This window comes from Schistocerca cancellata, chromosome 2, assembly GCF_023864275.1.
Source record: "Schistocerca cancellata isolate TAMUIC-IGC-003103 chromosome 2, iqSchCanc2.1, whole genome shotgun sequence".
Lineage (NCBI taxonomy): Eukaryota > Metazoa > Arthropoda > Insecta > Orthoptera > Acrididae > Schistocerca > Schistocerca cancellata.
Genome location: NC_064627.1, coordinates 604843953 through 604866079, shown reverse-complemented (window position 1 = coordinate 604866079; position 22127 = coordinate 604843953). Strand labels below are relative to the sequence as shown.

General features: G+C 41.5%; 1 protein-coding gene across 1 annotated transcript in view; it reads left to right on the top strand.

The window, feature by feature from the left end:
• Positions 1-22127, top strand: part of LOC126162256 (mitochondrial uncoupling protein 4) — a 427706-nt gene that overhangs the window by 384003 nt on the left and 21576 nt on the right. Inside the window, exon 7 of the mRNA XM_049918647.1 lies at positions 18236-18328. Coding sequence (XP_049774604.1) covers positions 18236-18328 — 93 coding nt within the window. The remainder of the gene's footprint in view (positions 1-18235; positions 18329-22127) is intronic.

The window sequence follows — 22127 nt, the reverse complement described above, 5'->3', positions numbered from 1 at the left end:
ACACTAGGGGACACAGCACAAGGCCTGACAGGGTGAAGCAGGTGCAGTAGAGTGCGCGGTTGGCGGCCATGCAAGAGTTCAGCAGGGCTGTGATCACCCAGAGGCGTGAAGTGATAAGAACTCAGAAATTGCAACAGAGTGTCATCTGTGGAAAAATCACTAAGGAATTTTTTCATCTGGCTTTTGAAAGTGCGGACAAGGCGCTCGACCTCCCCATTTGATTGCAGATGGAAGGGCGGTGCTGTAACATGACAAATCCCTTGTCCAGTACAAAAATCACGGAAGGCCTGTGAAGTGAACTGAGGGCCATTGTCTGTGATGATCATGGATGGAAGACCTTCTAGCGCAAAGATTTTGGTCAAAGCCAGCGTCGTCGCTGCAGTGGTGGATGACGGACATCGAACAACAAACGGAAACTTCGAGAAGGCGTCAATCAACAGTAGCCAATAAGTACCGAGGAAGGGGCCGGCAAAGTCAGTGTGCACCCGTTCCCATGGCTGCGCCGGATCAGGCCACGGAGAGGGCATTGTACGAGGTGCAGCCAGTTGTTGAGCACACTGACCACACGCAGCAACCATGTGGGCGATGTCTGAATCAATACCGGGCCAATAAACGTGCCTGCGGGCCAGGGACTTAATCTGAGAAATCCCCCAATGGCCTTAATGCAACAGTTTGAGAACAGCTTTGCGAAGAGAGGCTGGCACCACGACCCGTGGAGATGCGCCATCCGTGGCCAGAAGAACAACACCATCACGAACAGACAGACGAAGGCGCAAGGCATGGTAGTTGCGAAGGGGATCCGATGCCTGGCCCTTGGTCCTGTCCGGCCAACCCTGTTGAACAAAACCGATCACCTGACGCAGGACCGGGTCCCGCGCAGTAGCCGATGCGACCTGCGAACCTGTAAGTGGAAAACCCTTGACCGCACGACGTTCTTCCTCATCAATGTGGAAACAGAGTAGTTCATCACGATCGAAAACCGGGTCGGGGCCCATCGGCAATCGCGACAATGCGTCAGCGTTGGCATACTGGGCCGTGGGGCGATAGTGAATCTCATAGTGAAAACAAGACAAGTATAAGGCCCAACGTTGCAGGTGGTGAGCTGCCTTATCTGGAAGCGACGCCGATGGGCTGAACAGAGAGACCAGCGGCTTGTGGTCGGTGATGAGGTGAAACTTAGAACCATACAAAAAAATGCTGAACTTTTTTAGAGCATAAATGATAGCGAGCACCTCCTTTCCAGTTTGAGAGTAACGCCGTTGCGCATCATTGAGGGTCTTGGAAGCATAGGCAATGGGTCGTTCTGACCCATCCCCATACCAATGGGTGAGAACAGCCCCTAGGCCATACTGTGACGCGTCAGTCGCCAGAACCAAGTGCTGACCCAGATGGAATGTGGCAAGGCAAGGCGCCGACTGCAAATGAGCCTTCAGGCGGACAAAAGCCTGCTCACACTTGTCGGACCAACAGAAAGGGACGTTCTTGTGTAACAGCTGATGCAGAGGATGAGCTACCGCCGCCACGGATGGAATGAATTTGTGATAATAAGCAATCTTGCCTAGAAACGCCTGAAGTTCTTTGACCGTAGACGGCCGGGGTAGAGCGTTAATGGCCGCAACGTGCTGACGTAGAGGACGTATACCCTCACGGGGCAAATGGAAACCAAGATACACAATGGAGGGTTGGAAGAACTGTGACTTGTCCAGATTGCACTTCAACCCAGCCGAATGCAAAACCCGAGACAGTGAACGCAAATTGCGAAGGTGTTCCTCAGTGGAGGCCCCCATGACAACAATGTCATCCAGATAGTTTATGCAGCTGGGAACAGAAGCCGTGAGCTGTTCCAAAAACCGCTGAAAAATGGCCGGCGCGCTAGCGATGCCAAATGGTAACTGTTGGTACTGATACAACCCACAAGGAGTGTTGATGACGAGAAATACCTTGGAAGAAGCATCCAACGGCAACTGATGGTATGCCTCCGATAAGTCAAGTTTGGAAAAGAACTGGCCCCCAGCGAGCTTGGTAAATAACCCCTCAGGACGGGGAAGAGGATAATTGTCAATGAGGCTCTGAGCATTGACGGTGGCTTTAAAATCACCACACAATCGCAGACTCCCATTTGGTTTAGAAATCACCACGATTGGTGATGCCCATTCGCTGGAGGTAACAGGAAGGAGAATCCCTGAAGCTGTTAACCTGTCTATCTCAGCCTTGACAGGTGCACGCAATGCCCCCGGAATAGGGCGGGCCCGGAAAAACTTAGGGTGAGCTGTAGGTTTAAGAGTAATGTGGGCTTCAAAATCCTTGGCACGACCCAGACCAACAGAGAACACGGACAAAAATTCAGAACACAATCCATCCAGCTGTTGATATGGAATATCCTCAGATATGAGGTGCACATCGTCATCAATGGAGAACCGAACAACTGGAAAGCATCGTAACCGAACAGGTTTTCAGTGCCTGCATGATCCACCACATAAAATGTGAGGGGCCTAACAACAGACTTGTAGGCAGTGGAAGCATCAAACTGGCCAATGATAGGAATTTTCTGTTTATTATAAGTTCTCAGATTTCGGATAACTGGAGACAAGGGAGGGGAGCCCAACTCCAAATACGTGTGAGAATTAATGAGAGTTACTCCAGAGCCAGTGTCCACTTGCATGCGAATGTCTTTATCCAGAACACGAACAGTAACAAACAACTTATTTGTTTGAGAAAGCACACAGTTAACATCCATGTCCGATGCCTTGTCCTCGTCGACAGGAACTTTAGGGGACTGACACACAGAAGCAATGTGGCCTTTTTTCCTACATGAATTACATGTGGCCCAACGTTTTCGACACGCGGCCCTGTCATGCTATACAAAACAACGTGGGCAAGAAGGAAGTGCGAAACGAACCTGCTTCTGTGGTTGCTGTTTTCGCTGCAAGCGTTGCGGCCCAACGCAATGTTGTTTATGTGAGTGAACCGCCACCACATCTTCGTTCTCCTGTGAAACAGGCAAATTGTATGTGTCGAAAGTTGACTGTACAGCGCCTACATCGCACCACGCGCCTATTTGCGCGCCAGCAGCGTGAGACACTTCAAAGGATTGAGCGATGCTTAGAAATTCCGACAACGACGGGTTTGGCAGTTGTAGGGCACGTTACCAAACTTCTTTATCAGGAGCAAGCCATAGAATAGCATCCCTAACCATTGAATCAGCATAAGACTCATGATGAGTGTCCGTGACAAACTGACATTTCCTACTCAGACCGTGTAGTTCCGCCGCCCAAGCCCGGTAAGATTGATGGGGCTGTTTATGACACCGGTAGAATGCCATGCGGGCGGCAGCGGCGTGGGTGTTTTTGCGGTAATAGTTAGACAATGAGTCACACATTTCTTGGAAGGACAGGGAGGCAGGTTCCCGCAGAGGGGCTAACTGAAAAGATAGTAGCTGATAGATCCATGGGGAAATCCAAGATAGAAATAAATATATTCCTCACCATACCTGATGTATCCTCTCTTCCCTCTTCCTATTTTGGTTTACCTGCATTGTTATAGGACCTTAGGTGATTGTTTCTTTATTATGTTAGAATCAACAATTTTGCATGTTATTGGCTCTCATCTGTACTGGTCTGTGAGTGTCCCAATATGCTTCACCCTGCCACCCTTTCCCTATCAGCCCTCAAATCAAACGTGTGAATTACTAATGTACTTTTGTTCATACATGTCTGACTATTGTTTTTAATTTTTCTTATAGGATTTGCACCTACTGTCTATCCACCTGCTGGTAGCCATTGATAGTTTTTGAAATGGCTGCCGTACATCATTTGAACATTGATGTTGAGAATGCAATTACATGACGCAGCAGAGCAAACTTAACTGAGAGCATTTTTAAATATTTTTACTCTTATTGGCATGCATATGTTGTGCTTGCACTTACATGGCAATTATGTTACATTTGGTAGATATTCTGTTTATTGGCTACTCCTGAAATACTGAGAGTTTGCATTATGGGTAACAGACATCCTGTGCTACTTTATGTGGAAATTTAAGATTAGAGTGTAGGCAAATTTATATTCTTTGATGCCAGTTTTCTATAATTTTTTTTTTTGGTGGAGGGGGGGGGGGGGGGAGGGGTCACAGCCTCACTGTGTTTTGAGAATGAAAACATGGTCCAAGTAGGATGTGTTCTTTTTTATTTTCTATATGACTGGCCAGTTTCAAGCTTTGTTCATTTCCAAGCACATATCTTAACTTTCCAGCTTCATTTTACATTATAATATATCACTGGAACATGTGGACAAGAATGCATGTTACTCTTGCGACAGACACGCATAAGTAAAATGCATTCGTGTCCACATGTAGCAGCAATATATTGTAATGTAAAATGAGGCTGGCAGCTTAAGATATGTGCTTCAAAATGACTTAAGGTTTATATTGGCCAGTCACATAGATAATAAACAGAATATAGCCTGCCTGGACCATGTTTTCATTCTCAAAATTTTCTATAAAACAATGTGCATGAAACAAAATTTTCTTAGAGACATTTTCGTACAGCTAGAATGCATTTTAAGGGCAATTCATATCCACGTAATTTAAATAAGTTGGAATTGAAAGATGGCAGGGTGTGTAGGGGGATGTAGGGGGGGGGGGGGGGGGTCCAGAGACCACAGGTTATAAAGCAGCCAATGAAATAAAGAATGTTGGGTATTTTCCTTACATATATAGTAGTTACACAATGACTGAGAATTATACATAGGTGAGGTAGTAAACAAGGCACGTACTTGTCGCGCACTTTATCCTGGCCCTTCTGTGGTTGGTGGAAGTTGACCCACTTTTTACCGATCCATAATGTTTATAGTTGCTGCCAACACTAGCTTCATGCAACATTATTGTCCACCATAAAAATAAGTAGCTGTTGTGAATATAGTGTTGATCTGTGAGCAGTGTTGCGCATAGTGATTGTTAATATTATTTACAAAAATGATGAAAAGGCTGTAAGTGATCATTTTAGTGACTCACCGTAAACAGTTATGTCACTTCTAACCTGCATTAACCCGTTACATATTCATTCCTTTTATAAGCTGTAAGCTGGCTGCTCTGGAACAAAGAGTCAAGACTTGCCTCAGCAGCGAATGTGCTATGAGCTGGTCAAAAGCATATGCTTCCAGTGTCCTCTGCTCAGGGGTGAGGTAAAAGTGTGCAGTCAGTAAGTATCTGCACATTTTAATGATGACACCTTACAATGCAAACAAGGGTACACAGGAGATATCCTGCAAATCCCAATTGGAGTACATAGAAATGATATGGCATCCCCAGTGACAATATCTGTCGAAGCAGACAGTAGGCCAACAGAGAGCAGTTATGTATGTAAAGGAAGACTACAGAAGGACATTACAGAAATGGTTAGAAAACTCTCACACAAAGATGAGTAAGAGCCAAACATGGGGGAATTTACCGAGTATATGTGAGTGAGGATGCATGGGAAGACATAGGACACAGGGTGTTCATTGATAAAGTTTTATGGGTAGAAAAGACTGGGAGTACAAAATAAAAGTGAAGTCATGAAACAATAATGGAGGGAAATACTCTTATGTTTGGAAAGGTGTAAAGGAATGGAGCAACTTATTATGGTACATCCTTAGCCCATCTCAGAAAGCATTACAAAATTTAAACACTTGCTCTGACAGTGGCACAACAACCAAGAATATGAGCAACAGGAAAAGTATAAATTTCATTTCTCCTGTTATTGTATAACAAACTAGAGATGTAACGTAATTATGACATGAAACATTTTGTGTTACCATCTTGGCAACAGCCACATTTGTAAGCAAATAAAAATATCTACCTATCTAAGTAAATGAAATGACTGTTCCTATGATCTCTCCAAGTAATTCAGTGCTGATTATCTTCTCTGCAGGTTAGTATGATGGAGGACAGAAAAGTGGTAGTCAAGACCAGACACTTGAGTGAAGAGGGAAAAAAAGTAGAAATGCTTGATCCTATTCTGGGTTAGTAAATTTCCTCCTGTTTCAGCTGGTGGAATTGGTATGAGTTGGCCAGGTGGTTTCTGACGAACTGCCTTTCTCCTCTGGCATTCTTGACAGCGTGACACGTAGTGATGGACACTCCTAAATAAACCTGGGCAGAAAAATCTCTTATGGATCCTATCGTATGTCTTAATTCACTACTGGCCATTAAAATTGCTACACCAAGAAGAAATGCAGGTGATAAACAGGTATTCACTGGACAATTATATTATACTAGAACTGACGTGATTATATTTTCACGCAATTTGCGTGCATAGATCCTGAGAAATCAGTACCCAGAACAACCACCTCTGGCCGTAATAACGGCCTTGATACACCTGGGCATTGAGTCAAACAGAGCTTGGATGGCATGTATAGGTACAGCTGCCCATACAGCTTCAACACGATACCACAGTTCATCAAGAGTAGTGACTGGCATATTGTGACAAGCCAGTTGCTCGGCCACCATTGATCACATGTTTTCAATTGGTGAGAGATCTGGAGAATGTGCTGGCCAGGGCAGCAGTCGAACATTTTCTGTATCCAGAAAGAAAGGCTCGTTCAGGACCTGCAACATGCGGTCATGCATTATCCTGCTGAAATGTAGGGTTTCGCAGGGATCGAATAAAGGGTAGAGCCACAGGTCATAACACTTCTGAAATGTAACGTCCACTGTTCAAAGTGCCGTCAATGCGAACAAGAGGTGACCGAGATGTGTAACCAATGGCACCCCATACAATCACGCTGGGTGATACGCCAGTATGGCGATGACAAATACACGCTTCCAATGTGCGTTCACCGCGATGTCGCCAAACACAGATGCAACTATCATGATGCTGTAAACAGAACATGGATTCATCCGAAAAAATGACGTTTTGCCATTCGTGCACCCAGGTTCATCATTGAGAACACCATCGCAGGTGCTCCTGTCTTTGATGCAGTGTCAAGGCTAACCGCAGCCATGGTCGCCGAGCTGTTAGTCCATGCTGCTGCAAGGAGGGAGGGGGGAGGGAGAGAGAGAGAGGGGGGGGAGAGAGAGAGAGGGGGGGAGAGAGAGAGAGAGAGAGAGAGAGAGAGAGAGAGAGAGAGAGAGAGAGAGAGAGAGGGAGAGAGGGAGAGAGAGAGAGAGGCGGGGGAGGAGATCAGATGTGTCAGATAAACTCATTTAAAAGAACTAGATTCTAACATTTTACATAAAAACCTTAACATGTCATTAGTGGTATTTCCTTATTATCTTTCACTCATTGTAATGAAAATTGTGAGTGTGTCTTTTTGAATATAGAGTGCTGTGATAAACATAATTTGTATAATATCACCAGTTTAACACTGCAGTTACATTAGTGCATTCTATAAATTTGGGCAGTAGTATCCTCACTCAGAAAATGGTTCTCACTAATTTCAGTTTACACCTACATGAAAAAGGTGTACATTTGTGAAATTTCTGAGGTGTGTAAGTGTCATGCCAAATGTATCTTATACAAAATCAATGGTTCTAAGCTGCAGTTGTGCATACTACAAATTTTGGCACAAATATATGGTTTGGAAAACTTTTCCCCTTACATGCAGTGCAGGCAAATACTTGATTATTGTAATACTTCCACCTTTTTGTGTTTGTTGACATGTATATTCTGTGGAAGTGGTTGAAAGTTTATCATCACAATGTGAACAGTTTACAAGGTCTTCTGCTGTGGTATAATAGTGTGTTCTGCACTGCACTGCACTGCACTGTTGTGACAGTGCCATGACATTTAACAGTGTCGCCAGGACAGTACGCGCAAATGGCGATAGAGGCGCTCCGCAACTCGGCTGAGCGCAGCAGCGCCACCTAGCTACGAACGGCGCCGGCTGCATGTCATGGCATGGCAGTCGAATGAGAGATACTGAGTTGTTATCATGTAACCAGCTTTTGTTTCTAAGTGAGTGTGTTTGAATATCCACGCAATTATTTGGAATTAAAGGTTATAACACTTTTTGGTGACGAGGATGGGATATTTTCACTGCGTTGTGGATTTGTGTGTTCGTGACGAGGCAGACATGGAACAGCTTATGCAAGCGCTCATTGAACAACAAACACAGCTGACAGCTGCTATTCAGGCACAACAAACACAGTTGACGGGTGCTATTCAGGCGTTGTCGACGTCGCTTACTCGTCATCTGTCTTCCTCTTCTCCGCCTCCATTCCCTCCTTACGACAAGGTCGCTGAAGACTGGGAGCATTATGAGAAGCGTTTGCAGCAACACTTCTTGGCTTTCGGCATTATCGACGCTCCTATGTGTAAGTCTTGTGTAAGTCTGTGATAACAAAAACTACAAAATAATGAACCATCTAAAATTGATAAGTAGTTCATGCATTGACAAATGTTATTAAAAGAGACTGACATTATTAAGCCTATAATGAAAGTATAGAAGGGGCCACGCACTGTGGTTTTGTTAAGTGATGAATCACATGTATGTAGGATAAAAGTTAAAATATTTCAGTGTCAGGATAGGAGGTGTTGTAGACTAAAATGCACCAAAAAACTGGAATAGGCATGAATTTAATAATGAGCTTATGAAACGTATAAGTGATTCTAATTTCTGGTTTGATTCAGAGTTCAGTAAGACAAGGCTTAGTACAGTGAATCCAAAGTAGTTTAAGCTTCACTGCCAAATTAAATTATTTAAAGTCGACTTACATTCTTTCAGTCTTAAAGTGTTCAAAACAGTTATGAAATTTCAGCCTTTCTAAGGAGTGTTGTTCTACCAGAGGGAGCTTTCTCACATCATTTGACACAATCAGCCTGTGTACCAATATTCCTACTGAAGAAACACTATCGATATTGGTTGAGACTTTGGAATTTATTGAGCTTATGCAGCTGACCCTGCCTTAAGTTCTGTGCAAGATGACCTTGCCAGCCCAGGAATAGTTAGGATTTAGTTTTTAAAAAAAGTTGTTTAAACTATCTTAGCTAAGACTTCACTCTCTGTGTAGCTTTCAATCTGTGCCTGCATTCAAGCCTACCTGCCTTTCAGGAGAGAGCTGATTTTAAGTTGCTGAATCCAACATCATGCCACTTTTTTGTTGTCTCTTCTGAATAAACTGGTGGTTCCATGTCACTCTTCAGTCAACAGGTAGTGTAGAGGTGGGTCACGTGTTCAGTCATTGGAGGGTCCAGGGGCACAGTAGTTGATTCGCTATCTTGTAATCCATATGTCATTCAGAGGAGATGCTCCATTGTGATCTAGCTGCCACAGGGAGCAGACAGCTGGTGCTTTCTAGCTCTGTCTCTCTGCTCATCAGCACCAGGTACCAACATATGAACTGCCAGCTCCCTGTTCCTTTATTATGGCCCAACTCCTGGAACAACAGCTAGCCTTCACGTCTGCCCCCACAGTGAGACCTCGTGTGCATTACACTGTCAGAATACAGTCAAAAGTTTGTTTTGATTCTCTCTTTCATTTCAAGCTGGCCTCCCTTCCAACACACTCATTCTGCTCCTGGTGTCCTGCACAGTTAAATGGCAAGATTTATCACCAGAATGGTGGTTTAGCTGTGGGCTGTAGCCTCTCAGACATTCTGATAGGTATCTTTATTAATTTGTAAATGGCCCTGAGAATAAGTTTTATGAGTGCCACAAAAAAGTTAGAAAAACCTTACTATGAATTGTGGATATGTTGATCAAATTTTCACCCTTTACTGTGGCAATAAGGAAGAGATTGAAAGACTTGCATATATCCTTAATCAAATGTATGAGTAATTGAGGAGGAAGGATGCTTGAATTATCTCAATCTGTGGATTATAAGGGAACAATCAAAACTGGTGTTGACTTTTTCATAAATTTGCAGCCAACAACATAATTATTGGAGAAGATTCATACCAGCGTACCATCTGTAAGAGCACATATTTTTATTTCATGTTAAGGTTTATCTAAATTGCAACTTACTATGGAAGCTACTAATAAAGAAACTGATATAATTGTTCAAGTGAGGATAGCCAGTGGATTGAAGAAAAACATGTCCAGAAGATGGGAGTGAACATACACTCCTGGAAATGGAAAAAAGAACACATTGACACCGGTGTGTCAGACCCACCATACTTGCTCCGGACACTGCAAGAGGGCTGTACAAGCAATGATCACACGCACGGCACAGCGGACACACCAGGAACCGCGGTGTTTGCCGTCGAATGGCGCTAGCTGCGCAGCATTTGTGCACCGCCGCCGTCAGTGTCAGCCAGTTTGCCGTGGCATACGGAGCTCCATCGCAGTCTTTAACACTGGTAGCATGCCGCGACAGCGTGGACGTGAACCGTATGTGCAGTTGACGGACTTTGAGCGAGGGCGTATAGTGGGCATGCGGGAGGCCGGGTGGACGTACCACTGAATTGCTCAACACGTGGGGCGTGAGGTCTCCACAGTACATCGATGTTGTCGCCAGTGGTTGGCGGAAGGTGCACGTGCCTGTCGACCTGGGACCAGACCGCAGCAACGCACGGATGCACGCCAAGACCGTAGGATCCTACGCAGTGCCGTAGGGGACCGCACCGCCACTTCCCAGCAAATTAGGGACACTGTTGCTCCTGGGGTATCGGCGAGGACCATTCGCAACCGTCTCCATGAAGCTGGGCTACGGTCCCGCACACCGTTAGGCCGTCTTCCGCTCACGCCCCAACATCGTGCAGCCCGCCTCCAGTGGTGTCGCGACAGGCGTGAATGGAGGGACGAATGGAGACGTGTCGTCTTCAGTAATGTGAGTCGCTTCTGCCTTGGTGCCAATGATGGTCGTATGCGTGTTTGGCACCGTGCAGGTGAGCGCCACAATCAGGACTGCATACAACCGAGGCACACAGGGCCAACACCCGGCATCATGGTGTGGGGAGCGATCTCCTACACTGGCCGTACACCACTGGTGATCGTCGAGGGGACACTGAATAGTGCACGGTACATCCAAACCGTAATCGAACCCATCGTTCTACCATTCCTAGACCGGCAAGGGAACTTGCTGTTCCAACAGGACAATGCACGTCCGCATGTATCCCGTGCCACCCAACGTGCTCTAGAAGGTGTAAGTAAACTACCCTGGCCAGCAAGATCTCCGGATCTGTCCCCCATTGAGCATGTTTGGGACTGGATGAAGCGTCGCCTCATGCGGTCTGCACGTCCAGCACGAACGCTGGTCCAACTGAGGCGCCAGGTGGAAATGGCATGGCAAGACGTTCGACAGGACTACATCCAGCATCTCTACGATCGTCTCCATGGGAGAATAGCAGCCTGCATTGCTGCGAAAGGTGGATATACACTGTACTAGTGCCGACATTGTGCATGCTCTGTTGCCTGTGTCTATGTGCCTGTGGTTCTGTCAGTGTGATCATGTGATGTATCTGACCCCAGGAATGTGTCAATAAAGTTTCCCCTTCCTGGGACAATGAATTCACGGTGTTCTTATTTCAATTTCCAGGAGTGTACTTAATAGAAGTAGTGTCAAGCCTCAATAGCCAGTGACAAGTTTAAACACGTAGCCGTGTTGTGCTATGGTCCATGTTGTGACAAAACTGCATAAACATTTGAAAAGGGTAGGGATGAGTAGGTTTTTGCATCCACAAAAACCTCACACTGATTTTTCACCATAGCCCTGATGATAAAATAGATAAATTTAAACATTCACAGATCTCTAGCATTCACTGTGGTTTTTACAATAGCATCTGTCAGCCAAATGAGTTGAGATTTCACACCCAGATCGAGACAGCACACATACAAAAATAACAGTGCTCTTGAGTGCCACTTAAAGGACAAGCACTATGTGATGCATCCTACAGATGAAGGTATGAAAAGTGTGCATTTTGAGTCTTAGTGGATGGATCTAGATATTCTTGAATAATCAAATTTATGTTCATCAATCAACCTGCCATCATCCACTTACTAACAGTCACACAGGCTCCAGTTGGTATTTATTCTTTAATATCTTTGGTAAGATTCGGACAAAAATGTCTCCTCACCAATGACACACATGCTTGCTCAATTGTATCAGTGCTTGTATGTATCATAGCTAGTGCCAACTATTTTCTGTTCTGTAATCCAACTAAGAGATGATGTGATAGGCTTACATTTGGCATGAGTATCTATAATTGATCAATGCCCAAGTTCATGGGATCCACCAGTTGTACAAAATTTTTGGAGATGTTTCACCTCACTATTTTGGCTAACTTTAATCATATAGGGGACTTGTTGCTTTATCTGACGGGTTCTTAAATGCATTCTCATGCCTTCCTTCAGTGTTATATTTTAATTATTCATGCTTAGTAAGTCTGTTATCTTGCTAGATACTTAGGCATATATTGGTCAGCTAAATCAGCATCTAACATACCCTTTGATCCTACATGGTTTATGATACATCCCATCAAAATGAAACACCCTCCAATTTTTGGCCTCTTTGATTACTGATGTACTTTGATGCCTTTTTGAACTCTGACCAACCAGGGATTGTTCTTCATGGTAGAATGCTTTTCAAGATTTCATAAATGAATATAATTTCCCTGTACTTATCTGTTATGTTGTCCAAGACTTGTTAAACATTATGACATCCATTACCGGTTTGTCTTTTGTAAACAGATTTATAAATATGTTAAGTTTATGTGTTGTATATTCACCTTGTTAATGCAATGTCATTTAAGTAAATAAAGATGCTTCAGTCTATGCCTTCCATACCTGATGTATCCTAGTTTTTGGTACATTTTATTTTGCGTTCCCTCCTACGCTGATGTTGCAATATTTTCACTTTTGTGCTGTATACATGTGGTTCATTACCTAACAAATCCACAGTGTCTGTCCTCTCTACAGTTTCATTATAGGTTTAATAATATCAGCATTTTTACTGACATTTTTAATTGCATGTACTATCTAAAAAGTTTTAGATATTTCATTGTTTTGTGAAGTTTGTTAGTACATAGCACCATAACTCAATAAAGATATGTCATAAAAGGCATCACAGTCACATCCGAATTTAAAAATTATTTATTTGTACTACTGTAGTTTTGACTGCATGTCCATTATCAGTTGGTATAACTGTGCTTCACCGCATGTTAAAAATCTAAAAATCTTCTCTCTCTCTCTCTCTCTCTCTCTCTCTCTCTCTCTCTCTGTGTGTGTGTGTGTGTGTGTGTGTGTGTGTGTGTGTGTGTGTGTGTGTGTGTGTGTGTGTGTGTGTACAGCCAAAATTTCAATAGTGCAAATAAATAATTTTTACACTCAAAGGTGACTGTGATGTCTTGTACAAAATTTTACATGATTGTGAACCGTAATCATCAGAAATTAGTTAATAAAGATCCTTCTCCCCATTACTGATGTCTTCCTTCCTTCCTCACCCTGTTTTTGTTTATGTGCATTTCCTAAGAACCTTAGATGATCATTTTTAGACTTGACAATGCTGTATGTTATTTGTATGAATTACAATTTGTTTATGATTCTCCCAATATGCTCCTCCCTTCATAACTTTAAATGATTCTTTGATGTACTTTTGTTTATTTACTATTGTTATTAATTTTTATAGCCATTTTCCTATATTATCTTTACATTTTTTCTGATACTATTTTTAATATTAATTTGTCCCTGTGATGAAGGGCGCTGTGACAAGTTGACACTTTGTGTTTGGCAGCAAGATGTGGTTGGACAGTATAATTGGTAGCATGCTGTCGACAATATCTGAATTAAAATGGTGTCCTCTATTCACTACTTAAAATTATTTCTGCACAGAGTGGAGTGAAGTATGCTTGCAAAAAAAAAAACTGTTTTTATCTTCATTCTTGTGAGTTAACAGTGCAGGTAGAAAAAGCAGCCTATTCCCTTGAGGGACTTTTGAAGAGACTTGGGTCCTAAATTTAAATCTGGATTACAAGTAACGTAAATGCCAGTCATATAAATTGTTAGTATGTAGCCATTTTTTTCTTAGAAAATATGTTACCTCTGCACTTTAGTGAGCTGTCAGAAATATGACTGGTAGAACATATAAATAACTAAAATATTCTGAACTGAAACAGTTACAGACAGTGCTCATGAGATGCAAAGACTAAATGTATGACAATGCTTCAACAGTTGTTGCACTGTATAGAGCCACTTGTGCAGTACATATTCTTTTGTTTTTTAAATTAGACTTTTCTGTTTGAATGTGAATGTGCTAAACCGAATAAAGTTGCAAACCTATGCAAATGACAAGTCAGCACTTACACATACTGTAATTATGTTTTTTTACAGTTCTCTTTTGACAATGATGTGTACTTATGTAAGGTACATATACTGAAGATAGTGACTACCTTGAAATACTTACAAGATTAATTTTGCACAAAATTGTGTTTGTGGATTTGCACATTTGGAACAATTTTAATGTACAATACTTTTGATATGATTACAAACTGTTTTGGTTTGAAAAAGGAAAAGAGGTGTTGACATGAAGGTCCTAATAACAGTGCTGCACCCAACATTTGGGATTGGTTTCCAGGCCTCCCTCTAATGTGTCAGGGCATGAGGGACTGTGACAAAATTGTTGGTGATACCACTAATGGTTGGGGATATTAAATCTATTGGGCTCCATTATTGTTACTTGGGTGGAGTAGGTTATGTTACCAGTGCTGGGTGCCATCCTCTCTCTTCTGTCTGATCGTTGTCAACATTGATTTAATAACTGGCTGTTTCATGTTACTCCCTGTAGCCAGACGTAAGCAGGTAACCACAGCACTTCCCTAATGTAAAGGGAGCAACCACAGAACACATAAGAGTGAATTCATCATATATCACATAACACAATCTGCAGTCAGAGGCTGCTGATCCCAAGAGATTGTACAGAGTGGCACAAATAAAACTGGCCTGAACTGGAATGCGAATGCGTGTGAGTAGCATTACTAACTTGTCAGTTCCTTTGCCACCTTCCAACAGCAGTAGCGTGTGAGTAGTTCATATGGAAAGCAGTCATTATAAACCGTGTACTTCATTGTCATGCCTTACACCATTGAAGAATGTGTGTTCCTTGTTGAAGAATATGTGTGGTCTGAATCCATTAAAGTTGTTCATGACACTTTTCATGAAAAGTTTCCAGAAAGTAACATTCCTGCAAAATCAATGATTCAGAATCTAGTGAGAAAGTGGCGTTTGACTGGCAGTGTTGTTAATTCAAAGAGAAATAAGGCACCGACTGTACATACACCTGAAGTTGTGGCAAACATGACGGCACATATTGAAAGAAGCCCCTACAAATCAATACGACGATTATCACAGCAATATCAAATATCTCACAGATCATGTCAACACATCCTTCATGGCTTAAAAATGAAACATTACCATGTGAGTGTTGTTCAGCAAATAAAAGAAGTGGACAAGGGTAAGCGTACAAATTACTGTAATTGATTGTTGGAACACGTCGCTGGGGGACAGCTTGATCCGTTCTTCCTTTTTTCGGCGGACGATTTAAAAATTGGTGTATGGTGTGCTGTATCTGGTAACAGAATTATTGGGCCATTGTTCTTCAACGAAACTGTCAACACACGTTTACTTGCAACTCTACAATGAATTTTCGGCTCTGTTAACTCCAAACGAAAAATGTTGTGCATATTTACAGCAAGATGGGGGCAACTTCTCATACGTCGGATTTGTCCTTAGTTCGTATACGTACAGATTTTACAGAAGAGAGGACCATTAGTAAGGGCTTTTGGCCACCCCGCTCTCCCGACTTGTCAACATGTGACTGACTTTTACTTCTGGGGATTTCTAAAGGCTAGAGTCTACCGCAACAGTCCCAGAACACTTAACACATTAAAATTTTTTAACGTTCCTCAAAAAGTACTGAAAAGAGTTTTCCTTAACATGCTTCGACATGCACAACTTTGCTTGGATGTTGGCGGAGAACATTTTGAACACAGACTTTAAATTCCTTTCTAAAATATGCTTATTAAACTAATAAAAGTAAATCCCTTACTTAAACTGTTAATTACATAGTTAATAACAAAACAGTACAATAAAAATGTAAGAAAGTGATGATGGACGTTGATTTTCTTCATTCATATTCCATTCAGCGCAGGGGCCGGTTTTATGTGCGCCACTTTGTACTACCCACAATCAAGCCCAGTTCTCTTCATGACAGAAATGTGTTCAGAACCCAAGTGGCACCAGGTATTTCCAGCCAATCACCAAAAACTGTGACATTACAATCGTCTGAAATGACCTTTTATTACCATACCAAATAGTCTGACTGAGAAATGATATATCAGAGCCTCTAAAGAGGGACACAAAAACGGAAGTTGTCTTTTGGATTTGTCTTTTGTTGTTGTCTCTGGCTATCACCCTTTTACACATCTCCTTTTTGTTTGTTGTTTATTCTCAATAGCCAGTTTGGTTGATATTCTCTCCCATCTGCTTCTATCATTTACAGATTTTATTCTTTCTTTTCTTTGCTCTTGTTTGTCCCTTTCTGTTTCCTCTTCCTCTCTTCAAACCTTTGCTTTGTGTAAGCAGCTGCTTCTTTTTATATTTTTTGCATGGTTTTGGTATTCTTATCAGATTATGAAGTCCTGTCTTTTTTCGATATCATCTTGTGCTTTTTATTATAAAATGAGGAACTTGAGAAAGAAGATTAGCGATTATGATAATGTGAAAAACTGCCAATTTACAAAGTGGTAAACCCAGATTCATGACTAGCTCTGAAAGAAATGTGAAACTACTGAAGACAAGAAAATCTAGCATTTTTAGCTAATAGCTTCTTCATAAAGGTAGGATGGGAGAAGGAAGGGAATTGGACTGACAACATTTTATGAAAAACTGAACACATTGTTCAGTTTTGAGATGGAAAGAGATTCGAGGTAAACATTAGGAGACAAATAACAATTGCATACATTGTTTTATTTCCTTGTCTTTCCTAGTGTTTGTTGCACATTAATAAAATTTTCCCTATTTTGTGTTGTGCTTGCAGTAAGATGATAATGCAACTGGCAGTCAGTAGAATTCAGATTTGATATTATTATTATTATTATTACTTTCTTTCAGTGCCCAACCTCAGTTTTATGTTAGCAAGTGTATGTTTCCCTTATGTTGTATTATTGTTTGTTTCTTTATGATCAGAGTCTTACATATTGTGACCATCTTTGCCATTGTTGCATTCTGTCTATTTTTTCCTGCACTTTGGCATGTTTCCTGAGTTTGGCTTTTGATTGATTAACCTGGTCACAGCAGCATTTGGATGCACTGTTTGGTAACCATGTTGACTGTTGATAGTAATTTTAAATAAAGAATTTCAGTGCTGATAATATGGAGATGGTTTTGTCTGAAGGTACATTGTCTGTACTTTTATCATAATGGCACAATTTATTATTGCCTTCACCTCAGTTTCAAGCACGAAGTTATTCCTTCCTTTTTTTCAGTTTTTGTGAATATGAATCTGCTTGAGCCAAAGTTTACTATTTAACTGTTTCACCCAGTGATTGAAATCTTATGCTTTTGCTAATGTTCTAAGCCTTTGATTTTGTTTGTGTTAATAAATGCAGGTGAGTAGACACTTTCTTTCATATGAATTTATAAGATAGTATTTGAAACTTCCTGGCAGATTAAAACTGTGTGCCAGACCAAGATTCGAACTCGGGACCAGGAGAGCGTATGTGAAGTTTGGAAGGTAGGAGATGAGGTACTGGCAGTCTGCTTGGCTAGCTCAGATGGTAGAGTACTTGCCCGTGAAAGGCATAGGTCCCGAGTTTGAGTCTCGGTCCGGCACACAGGAACTTTAATATCGGCGCATGCTCCGCTGCAGAGTGAAAATCTCATTATGGAAGATAGTATTTATTTGTAAAAAGTGGTTGGTCAATGAAGTGGTGAATTACTTTTACAAAGGTACTATTTCAGAACACAAAAACTTTTTCTTTCATAAGTACTATACTATGTAGTTCATCTATTATTTTATATGTTAAGATTATATTGCCTGTAAGATCTGTTAATGCAGTTTAATGCTGACCAATAATGGAAGGAACAGTGTAGAAATTTTAAGTATTGCTTAATGCGTATCTTTCTTATGCATACTCCCACAGCTTGTAGTGACTGTAGATATGAGCTGATTCTGTTGTTTTCACCAAGTGTGGTATCAATAGAGAATCCAACCTGTATATGACTGAAGTCTTTATTAATTGTTGGATGTTTTCATGTTCAGAATTTATTTTCAAGGACATTTTTAGTGTCACTTAGAGTCAAACAGACAACATCTTTATTTACTTTTAGTGGATGTGCTGGACTTGTGGCTGCTACTATGGGCACACCAGCCGATGTTGTAAAGACACGTATCATGAATCAACCTACAGATGCAAGTGGAAAGTAAGTATATGATTATATTTCATTGATTATTATATATAATCATCATAATATTGTTGTCCCTGCACAATGTTATAATCATAATATCTCCTAACTTTTGTGATGTACTTTATCTGTAACATCTGTCTTTGTGGTGGTCTAAAAGATGGGCCCCTCAAGTAAAGGAGATAATACTTTATGCCAACTATAAAGGAAGAGCTGTTAGAAATACAACATGGTGTTGCCACTGTAACTGTTAAGTGATTCTACAACAATGTTGCTGAGTCAGCTGGACTGTTCAGTCTCCAGGAATACACATAAATTACCCTAATTGTTTTAAAACTTTTTGTGGCCCATTTTGCTGCTGTCTGTTCGTGGTAAGAGAACTTATCATTTTTACATTTCACTCTGAAAGCTGATTTTCCAGAATGCAATTCTGTTTTTGGGATTTACTTTTGTGCCTGAGTATCAAACAAAGAAAACTTTTATGAAAGGTTTGTAGGAACATTAAAAATTTCTGAAATGAGGCTGTATTTCTCACATATTAGAGATCTTGGAGTAAGTACTGTTCCAAGCTATCTCCTGTAAAACTTGGCTCCATACAGTGGTCTTTTGCTTTCATTCGTAAATTCATTCATTCAGTCTCATATTGTATTCTGTAAAACCCATCATGAAGGAGAGGCCTTAAGAATGTGGAATGATACAGGTTATGCATAACAGACAGAAGTACCCTTTGCAGACTACTTCTATAAAGTACATTAATGACAAATTATGACTGGTACTAATCTACACATACTGATAGTTTTGGGTGTTGCTTCTAAATTACTTTATATAAATTTATTCTGTCTGCCCAAAATAACTTTTGTACAGAGACAAAATAAAAAATCTATTAAACAGATGCTCTTTAGTTACCAGGGGGATGTTAACCAGCACAACTACCTCACTTGTAACTTTGTCTGGAGTAATATGTCATTTTAAACAACACTTTGCACTATTTATTCAGTAATCTATTTCCCCTCCTTACTATCACACAGTGGAAGTACACAGAGTAATATAACTTATCCACTGGCTAAAGTTGACAGTAAACAAATGGCAACATAAGGAAAAGGCTCATCAGTCACATAGTCAACAGTCTGAAGTGGAAGGCACATATGAGCACAATGTATACCATCAAAAAGAAAGTACAAAATCTATTCACCTGTGAAGAATGTAAGTTAGCAAAATAGTAATTGCTATAATATTTTCTTATTTACGTCATGGTGCAGCACTGTAGTACTTTCAAACAATATGTTTTGTGCTATTGCGTACCCTGATGCAGAGTGGGCAACCACAAACCACTCCCTATTGTTTTGTATGCAATCAATAGCATGAAAAATCCCAAAAATAATGGTGTTGGTTGCATCACAATACATCAATTACATCCAGAGAAATTGTGAAGTGAAGTTGATGTTTGAAATAAATGAATCAAACAGCTAGCGCAAATCCTGAGACTCAAGTGTGCACCTCACACTGCCTGTGTGAGGGCCTTACACAATGGGAAGGTATGCATAGCCCACAAAAATAAACAAGTAACACATCCAATGCAAAGTTATGTTTTTCAAATTGTAAATGTATACACTGTACACTCACATCTTGACCTATGAAACTGTGTCATGTCATCATATGTTCAAAGTGCCCTCCATTTGCATCAATACACATTTGCAGATGGGTAACAAGAGAGTGTTGCGCAGATTGCAGGGTTTCTACAGATATTGCTGCACATGCCACAGTAATATGATGTTGCATATCCTCTACTGTCACTGGGAGTTCTTGATACACTCTGTCTCTCACTGTGCCCCAGAGACAGAATGGCGTCAAGTCAGGGGACTGTGCTGGGCATCGCATAGTACCTCCCCGCCCCACCCACGTATTTGGAAATGTCACATCTAGAATGACTCTGACAACTTTTGCATCATGTGCAGGACATCCATCATGTTGGAACCACATTGATAGACAAGTTCCCAATCCCAGATCCTCCATGAGGAGCACTAGTGTGTGTTGAAGAAATGATGCATATTGCTGTCCGTTCAATGTTTCACAATAAAAATAGGGACCTACATTACAGTTAGCAATGATACCGCACCAAACATTGACACTCCACTGTCATTGATGAGCAACTTGGCGAATCCAGTGGGGATTTTGTATGCACCAGTAGTGCATGTTCTGCAGATTCACATTACCATGATTTGTAAATGAAGCCTCATCCGTAAACAACGTATTGCTTAGGAATACTGGATTACCTTGCAACTGTTGAAAGGGAAAATGACAGAATGCATTGCGGGATTCAAAGTCATTCCCATACAGTTCTTGGTGCAGTGAGATATGGAATGGGTGAAACCAATGCCGATCCAAGATTCTGCACACACTACTGTGGCTTATTCCTACACCTCATGCAATTTCGTTTCCATTGCCAGCCGCTGGCATTGTACGTCGACATTTTGTGGGAGCCCAGCTTCCTTTTTCCCTGAGTGTCTTGCAGATGTTGCCAATGGTTCGATGTGATGGACACAGCTGATTTGGGTAGCATTCAGCATACAGTGTCACAGCTGTGGTTGCATTTCTGTGACATTCGCCATAAATTAAAATAAGATCTAGTTTTTCTTCATTACTGAAGGCTGGTGTATTGACTAGATGATGTCAAATGTAATGAGCCACAAGAAAACAGTTTTTAATGTAGCAACATATGTGAATTATGTTATAGTATGAGAGCAGTCCAGCAGACCAGATTAGGAGACATTTGTACACTGAAGGTAGAGCGTGCAATGGTGATATTGGTATGTTTACAGCAGGATACAGGCACCAGTGCAGGCAATCCCTGCTCTGAGCACAGTGCTACATGTGATACATTACGTCAGAAACTGTGACACTGTTGCTATCCTTTACAAGCCACATATTTCAGAACTTATGAGGTTTAAAAACGTGAAACCAAGTGTGTTACCACTAATTGTACCTCTAGTTATCATTTTGCAACAATAAACAATATGCGCAGGACATCCATCATTCTGATACTGCATTATTTGACACATTATAAGAGGTGGACCAGGTCAAGAAGGTGCAGCTCAAGAAGGGGCTAAATTATCCCCTTTTAGGAGTACCATCAATGAAATGTTGTCATACAATACCACACCATACATTAACATTCCACTGATGTAGCACATCAATCACATCATGATTACTGGCAACCAAGGGTGTACCCAGGATCTGAACTAAGGGGGGAGGGGGAGGGGGGGGGGGGCAGGTCATACTAGTCTCAGGAAACAAGGACTCAAGACAACATACAGCACTTCTTATTAAATAAAGCAGTAAACCAGTGAAAACTGCTTTTAATAAACATTTTAAATACAAGAATGCACTTGTACAATCCGAGAAAACATACAGCATTTCTTATTAAATAAAGCAGTAAACTAGTAAAAAGCTGCGAATATCTTCTGGGGAGGGGGGGGACTGCCATGCCCCTCGCTGGGTACGCCCATGCTGGCAACGTGAGGTGCACGCTTGAATCTCAGGACGTGCGCTAGTGTGCACTTCATTTATTTCAAGCATCAACTTTACTTTGCAATTTCTCATTATGTTGTTTTTGTTGTGGTCTTCAGTTCTGAAACTGGTTTGATGCAGCTCTCCATGCTACTCTATCCTGTGCAAGATTCTTCATCTCCCAGTATCTACTGCAGCCTACATCCTTCTGAATCTGCTTAGTGTATTCATCTCTTGGCCTCCCTCTACGATTTTTACCCTCCACGCTGCCCTCCAGTACTAAATTGGTGATCTCTTGATGCCTCAGAAC